The 8,198-nt window shown below is 49.9% G+C and overlaps 1 protein-coding gene across 1 annotated transcript; it reads left to right on the forward strand.

Annotated features, from left to right (window-relative positions):
• Positions 1-3,483: 3,483 nt before the first annotated feature.
• Positions 3,484-6,712, forward strand: LOC139820308 (uncharacterized). Its single transcript, XM_071790472.1, has 2 exons — positions 3,484-4,563; positions 5,809-6,712. Exons 1-2 carry the CDS (start codon positions 3,801-3,803, stop codon positions 6,621-6,623), a joined length of 1,578 nt encoding a protein of 525 aa, XP_071646573.1. The 5' UTR covers positions 3,484-3,800; the 3' UTR covers positions 6,624-6,712.
• Positions 6,713-8,198: the final 1,486 nt, after the last annotated feature.

Consider the following 8,198-nt stretch of genomic DNA (forward strand, 5'->3'; position numbering starts at 1 on the left):
TGTATCTAGATGCAAAGACTCCCTATTTGCTTATATAAATTAATTAACATTCGTAACCTGCATAATCAATGTACACGTGTGTTACAAAAACAACATTTGCAAATGCAAATTTACACAACATTCATAGCGAATGCAGGAGAATTAAAGCATTTATGCTTCGCACGAAATCTTTTTATTCGAATTCAACTACGTTTGCACGTGATTTTTTTTGTACAAAATTATACAATATTTTTATCTAATTGTTATTATATAAATAATATCTATAGATTGTATAAACTTGCACGACATGAGTACGTTACGAATCCCCACTCTCGCAAGTTCGATTTTTCTACTTTGCTCGAGACTCGAGACAGTCCGCAATATTTCAACTGTCGGGAGGACGAATCGCGCGACTCATGGCGGAATCGCGTGCTTGCATTATCCACGATGATGCCGAGCAGGCATACCTATATCCGGCTTGTGCCGCACATACTGGATCAGATACTCAATATAGAGAGAACCGAGAGAAAGCCGCGCTATATTGTCCGTCTATGCGCACCTAGTATCCAACATCCCTGCCTATTATTGATCGTGATACCTGCATGCCGAAGGATTATGAACCACATTGTTGCGCTCAGATACATATCTCTGATGCACCTCGGCAAAACTGACTCGTCGTATTTACTCGGCGGATTTACCGGAAGCTGTCGTAATGCTGATTTCCCAATTGTCTCGATCATTGAATGATGTTGAAATGATCTTCCGAGTGCGAGACTTAGTTAATTAAATTAGTCACAGATTCATTATCGATGACGAAATTATAAAATTGAAATAAATTATAAAATTTGCAAGACTCGATAGCGATCTTTTCAGATAATAAAAAAAATTTACGTATATAAGAAATTAACTCGGAAATTACTACATATATATAAGTTCGAGAAATACTTTAAGCTAATGCTCGATCTTTTTACGATGCAATTTATTTACCGTCTCTTTTAGATACTAGTTTTCAGGGGACAAGGGGTGACTTTAGCTCTAAAATCTCTAGTGCATACTCCGTTTCAATTTCTGTACCCACATCAGTCTGACGCGGTATTATTAATCCGAAATGTGTTTCGCGGCGGGGGAACAACGGCAGATGTAACTAACGGGGATTTTCTCTTTTCCACCTTTGTCTCTTTGTATTTGCCGACCGGGCAGGAACTGATATGAGACACACGCCGACATATTACTTCAACTTGGGCGCTGATTAGCAGGCGGCGCGACGACGGGTGCATGTGCATATGCGGAGAAACGCGGGAAATGCGGCGAAACGGAGATAAAGGCTCGGGCGAGACCGTTGTTGGGATTATACGGAGCGAAGATAAGCGCGCGGTCAAATTGTACGCGACGCTCTCGGTGAAAACGCTGATTTCGGAGGAAATTAATTTTCTTCGAACTCTCTCTCTCGCGTTCGAAACATAATTTCCTCCGAATTCGCTCGTATGGCGGACGTGAATAAAATTGATTTCGTACGCCGGATTGCGGCGAATATCGGAGATATCTCTCTCGCGAAAATGTTTTTTTTAAATCAATCTGCGCGCTGCATTATGTATTACGTTTTTTTTTTCTAGATTGTAGTTATCCTTGATTCTACGAATTTGCATATATTGGTTTTACAACCTTTATGATGCCCACGTTCTTCAGCAAATTTTCAGTAACACAGTCTCTCGAATGTTACAAGTTTCTCGTTTTACGATTATTCGCGCGATTTCGCAGAGTCCTTTACTTCGGCAGATCCTTGAATACATCCCGGCTGAAGCGACTATTAATAGAAATGCGAATCACGAAGCGGGATCGTATGGGGGCAAGGTTGTTGCTAAAGGAGCGCCGTCGCGGCGTCGTCTTGACTTCGCGAAGTCGGTCGCGCGAGTACATGCCTATTAATAAACAAAATTAGTCGTATTTGCACAGATGCAATGCTGCGGAGCACACGTAGCGTCGCATGATACCTTCACTTGATCCAATGGGACGTGACAGTTTGATCGGAGTATCCGATATACCTAAGTGGTCGCGTTAATAACGGTCGAGATGTTAATCTGCAACATTCTAACGATAATTTAATTAGCAAATTGAAAAATACCGGCCTATCTTCAATCTTATCTATACCGCCTATAAACGTTATTAAGAATTTATAATTATACAAGTTTCGACTTCAGTTCCCGTTACGAAATAGCTCAAGCCTTGTAATGTTTCCTTCCGACGCGCTGCGACTTCGCGTCCGTATCGATTTTCCTTCTCGGTCCTGAAATCACGGCCGAGAGAGATTCCAGCCGAATTGCGGGCTTGATGCTGGACATCGCGCGGCTCGCCACGGCCCATGTTCGAGGCCGAGGCCGACCGAGTGGTGCCGAGCCGAGTCGAGCAGAGCCGAGCGGAGACAAGCTTAACGAGCGGACGACGATGAGCGCGTTCGTTTCGACGCGACGCGACGCGGCGCGGCGCGGCTACGCGCGGAGCGGCGGAGCCGCGATAAAGCTGACGAGCAGAGCGGATGCGCCGCTTCGCAGCGGGTGACGCGACTGCAGCTGCACGCCCATTCAGTAGCGGACACGCATTAAACGCCAAGGCGCATTTCGTTTTCGGCGTACAAACGTTTCGCTCGTCCGAAGCGAGAAGCTCCTCTGGCTTCTCGTTCGTCGAAAAAAAAATATTGCTTGATCGAGTATTGAAACGCTATTAAATTTGTGGGTTTTAAAAAATAATCAATAACACGCTCCAAAGTTGCGGAGCTTATCCTAATTTAATAACGGATTCTAAGTTACGCTTCAAATACATAACGAGCGAAAAAAAAGGTCCGGAGAAAAAAACGACAGGGAAAAGAACTATTCTCCTGGGAAATAAAAAGCTCTTATTCTCAATAGAAACGAGAGTAATTTCCTTTTCATTGAAGTTGCGGGAGCTGTAAGATTAAGAATTAGCGGTTAGAGAAGATGGCTTTGCCGTTAGGGGGTTGATGAATCGTCGGTCGACGACTCTCCCGACCGGCAACATATGTACATTTTATTTCCATACAACGCTGTCCGCGCAAGTAGGTCTCGGCCGCTTTCGTCGCGTTGCGTACAATTCCGCGAATACTCCAATTAGCGTTTCTCCTCCGATACTCCCAATCCGCTTCGGGATTCGGGACTCGCGGGTGCGCGCGTACCTCCGCCCCTGCTCTCGCTCCTCCGAGCCGGTGGTGGTTTACTCGCTCGGCGTCAGCCCGCTTCTCTCCACCCGCCCCCTTTACCAACGCGCGGGGCCTCTCTGTCTGTCGCGCGCGCGAGGCAGCGCGTCGTCCGCGTCGCGCGCGCGGAGCCGCGCGGAGACGCCGCGCGCTGAGTCGAATCGAGTCGGGTCGAGCCGCGCCGAGCGGTGCCGAGCGGGACCGAGCGCCGGGGTCGAGCGGAGCCGAAGGCTCCCGCGGTGGTCGCCGCGTCGTCGCGACGCGCGCGAGTAGCACCACACCGCCGGAGCGTGTGTGTGCGTTGCGTGCGTGCGCGCTCTCTGTCCGCTTACTACTCGCTCCGTTCCTCCTCGCTCGTACTCTCCTCTGCCCGGTCGTAGGGAGCAGGAGGCCAGCGCAGGCCAGCGCGAGAGAGTTGTTATCGTCCTCGTGCGTGCGCGCCCGCGCGCGTGTCTCATCAGCGTCAGCAGCCCTAAAACGTCAGCCGCCACGGTCATCGTCGTCGTCGTCGTCAAAAACGTTGCTCCGTCGTCGTTATCTTCGTTTTTTGGCCCGAGGTCTCGTTTAGTCGCGTGTGTACGCCGCGTCCTTCCCGACTGGCCCGCGCGCGTGCATGGACGACACGCGCGCACGAGCCGACGAGGATATCATAGCCCTGGATTCGTCCCGCTTACGCTCGTCCGCTCGGCTCGGCTCCGCCGCGAGCATCGCCGCCGCCGCCGCCGTCACTGCCACCGCTGCCGCCGTCGCTACTACCACCACCTCCGCCACCTCCTCGGCCGCCGCCGCCACCTGCCGCGTCGCGAGACGCAAGAGGAAGAAGAGGAGGCGTCAGCGACTCGCTACGAGCAACGACGACGTGCCCGGCGTCGCTACCACGTCGACTGGTAACGCCGTCGTAGCCGAGGATCCCGTCGCGACCGCCGCCGCCGACGACGCCGTCGTCATCCTCGAGCCTGACGCTGACGCCGACACCGACGCCGTCGCGAACGCAGCCACCGGGGAGACAGACCCAGCGGCGGCGCGGGTCGATAAACTGAGGAGCCGCCTCCTCGGCGAGCAGCAGACCGCGGCCGGCGGCGGCGGGGAGGGCCAGCAGCAGCAGCTACGCGTCGGAGGAAGCGGCACGCGCGCGGCGGCCGCCTCCTCCGTCGGCACCGCCGGCGTGACGCATCTCAACCGACGCGCCGGCAAGCGCTCGCCGAGGCGATGCAACGCCGGCGGGCGTAGGAGCGCGTTGACGATGGACCTACAGCGGCTGATCAACGAGGTGCACGCGAGGCCCGCGATCTGGGACCAGAAGAACGTCAACTACCACAACCGCGACGTCATACTGAAGATGTGGCGGGAGATCGCGAGGGCATGCGAGGTGTCGAGTGAGTATAGGGACACCCGGGTTCCCCCCCGGGTTCCCGTCCCCGCCGTCCCCGGCCCCGCGATCGACGGACGATGCTCTCCTCCTCCCCGCGAATTCACGGATATCCCTGCGACCTGCGTTACGCGATACGTTTGCGTTTGCGTACATGTTGCCACGCACGTGCACGTGTGGGTGGTTGCTGGTTGCTGGCGAGATTGGTTGGTCGCTCGACGGGTGGGTGGGATACGCTGGGTACGAGCGGTACGAGTCGATTGGTCGCCAGGTCTGTACTCTGTACAATGTATGATCGTACGAGCTCCGCGACCCTGAGGTCGTTCGACATATCTCGGTATGCGTAATGCGTAAATGCGAAACACGAATCGAGACGAAGGCGGACGAAATCGAGGAGGATAGGGAGAGAAAGCGAGAGAGGCGTCGGTAAAGATGAAGAGTCGAGCGGGTTTCGCGATCGCGGAGCCGGGCGCGGCGCGGCGGCCGAACGCGAGCGCGGACCGCTCGCTGGAACCGCTCACCGCTCCGCTCGTCCGGAAGGTCGATAGCTTGCGAAAGGAGAGATAGGCTGCTAGTTCGCGCGGATCTCCGCCAGGTTGCACGCCGATGCCGCGGGATACGCGCGACGGGTTGGCGCGGGTTTCCTTCTTTTTTTTTTCCTTCGCGAGCGTGTTTACGAGTTACGACACGATTGCTCGCGGTAGCACGTGCGCGCGGAACGCTAACACGCCTGTCACAACGAGCGAAAGTAATGCCGATCGTAGGATAATAGTCTGGGAGAGAGAGATGCTTCCCTTAATGCTGAAATGATTAAAATAATTAAAAAAAATAAGTCGAACTTGATTGATCCCTCGTTAACAAATATCTATCATTCTAATTGGTTACGAATAGAAACTTGGCAATTTCAATTCTTTCATGTATTCACTTAAGCGTCGTCTACAATGGCAGCAGGAGTATACAGTAAGACGTAAGCAATAAGTTATTGACTAATGGGATTTTTGCAATTCAAGAATAATCGACTATGGTTGGTCAATAGCTTACTGCTTACGTCTTACTGTATACTCCTGCTGCCATTGTAGACGACGCTTAAATATGATTTTTACTCCAACATCGCGTCGCTAAATTGGAGAAAAGTTTAACGAGTGCCTATCTGCTAAATTAGCTTTCGAGGTTTCGGAGTAGGTTAACGATCATTCGTCAACGATCGTTCCAAGTTTCGCACGTAAAGACGTGGCCCATCGCTCTGTTCCAGCGGATGTCGCCAAGTCCAAATGGAAACACCTGCGTGACAACTTTCGGAACGAGCTGAAAAAGACCTATCGGGGCAAGTGCGACGGTATCGGCGGCACCGAGCACGACTCCAAGTGGGTCTGGTTCAAGAGCTTGTTCTTCCTGCGGGACCAAATGAACTCGAGGGTGATCGGCTGCGCTCTGTCGCAGAACTGCGTGGGCGCGACGGTCGGTATGCGCTCGTCGCCGGACGGCACGCAGATCGAGCCGCAAATCGATATTCTCGAGGGCCACGAGGAGACGCAGTTCGACGACCTGGACGGTGACTCCTGTCAGTCGTTGCTGTCCAACGATGACGGCCTGCATCAGGTGATGCCGCCGCCGAAGATGAACAAGATGATAATCGGTCGGAAGCGGGCGCTGATGGACGCCCTCGAAAACGATTACGGCGTGGAGGTGGATCGAAAGCGGTACGAGTCGCTGCAGAAGAGACTGGCGATCGGCGCCGAGGACGAAGACGATACCTATCACTTCCTCATGAGCGTGCGAAATCCCCTGAGGAGCCTGCCGCTCGACCGGCAGATGTTCGTACGTCTCAAGATTCAGGAGTTGGTCTACAACGAGATCAACTCGCAGAATCAGCAGCAGCAGCAGCAGCAGAACGCGAGCCGCGGGGTCTACGACGCTTCCTCGCAGGGCCAAGATGTGAAACCCCCCCGCGCCGGTAACGGCGGCAACGGCGTCGTCGGTGGCGACGTCAGCGACATGTCGAATCCGGCGTCGTTGCTGCAGAACTGCACGCCCGAGGGCTCCGGCGATGACGCCTTCTTCGGCTGACGAGAGCCCGTTCGCAGTTTAATTTGCTAATAGACGTAAGGATTATAATTTTAATAGAGAATAAACAATGGTATTTTTTCAGTAACGTTCGCGCAATATCTTGGCACGTTTTTTTCTTCCCGTCCCAATGATAATCCCACTTCCGATCCGATTCTACAGATTCTTTTTTAGCTCCGTACATAAAAGTCTTCAATTTAAATTTGTAATCTTACAGTAAAATTCTTTCGTCAATTTGGAAAATCAATTGAAAATTCATTTATCGCAAGAGTGTAACTCTTTTTTTAAAATAATGTTCACTTTTACGTCCGAATGAAAAAAAAAGGTCCACGATAAATGCAAGTTGCTCAAGACCGCGATAAAATAACTGAAGAGATCTTGTAATTTATCATTCCTTCGCGAAATTAAGTCTTCCTCGAAACAGGTTTGCAAGAATATTCATAAAAGTGAATGAATAAACGTCGCTCGACATATACATGCATATATTTTTCACGTCGCCGGAATGATACTTAAAATAGCTTCACCTTTACCGTCGGCTCTGAAGAGGCTTTTTAATTAATGACGCACCAGTCGCCGGCACAATTAGTGTTATTAGCGCCCGCACGCCTCACCTATCTACGTCATAGACAGAAACCTAATTATATTCTACCGTGGTAATTGATTTCTCGCTTCGCGTATTGCCGCATTTTTCACTCTTCGTGATTAAAAGGCGCGGATCAGCGGAAAAGCACCGCGGCACCGCACACATTACATCGAAATTGATCCAGCTCGATCCACGCGCAGGGATCAAACAAGCAGAGAGAGAGAGAGAGAGAGAAAGGATACGATGCCCTAATCGCGGGAAAGCAATCCGGCGGGAGGGTGCAGAGTAGACCAAATTTACCAATGTCGATATACATCACGTTTGTTAACCCTTCGCTACGCCAAGTACTCGCAATTGGCTAATCCGCGCATTAATACAATGGCTTATCTAAACTCATCTACACTGTTAAATTCGTAGTGGCAAATTATATACTCAATTTGAGTCATTTTCAACTATTGCTATAGGTCGCCACTGCTCCTATACTCAGTATATCATTAATTTAACTAAAATAATATTGTTTTGTGTTAAAATAATACATTTTGACGTATATGGTAGTTAAAAATAACACAATGTTATTTAACTCAAGATATTGATTTAAATTTCATCCTTCAAATAATTTAATATACTGGATAGGATATATATAAACTACAAACGAACGAGATTTTTCTTCTCCACATAGTGATGAATGTAAGATATTTTAATCGCCGGCGGATATATTATTATAAATTCCTTTTCAAGACATTTTTGCAATATTCAGCTTGCATATACGTGAATTCGGCCTCGCGTATATGTGTTAATAAGCGATTATTAATACATAACATAATTTAATAAGCGATTTCCACGTTAATATAATAAGGATATATTTTTGATGAAATAATATAAATTATATAATATTTAGCGAATATATTAACCTATTTTGTACGTCAGTAAAGATCAGTCCTGCGCACGTTGCGCGAGACTCGTCCCTTCTTTTTTTACGACGAATTCTAGCTTTT

Source organism: Temnothorax longispinosus, chromosome 10, assembly GCF_030848805.1.
Source record: "Temnothorax longispinosus isolate EJ_2023e chromosome 10, Tlon_JGU_v1, whole genome shotgun sequence".
Classification (NCBI taxonomy): domain Eukaryota; kingdom Metazoa; phylum Arthropoda; class Insecta; order Hymenoptera; family Formicidae; genus Temnothorax; species Temnothorax longispinosus.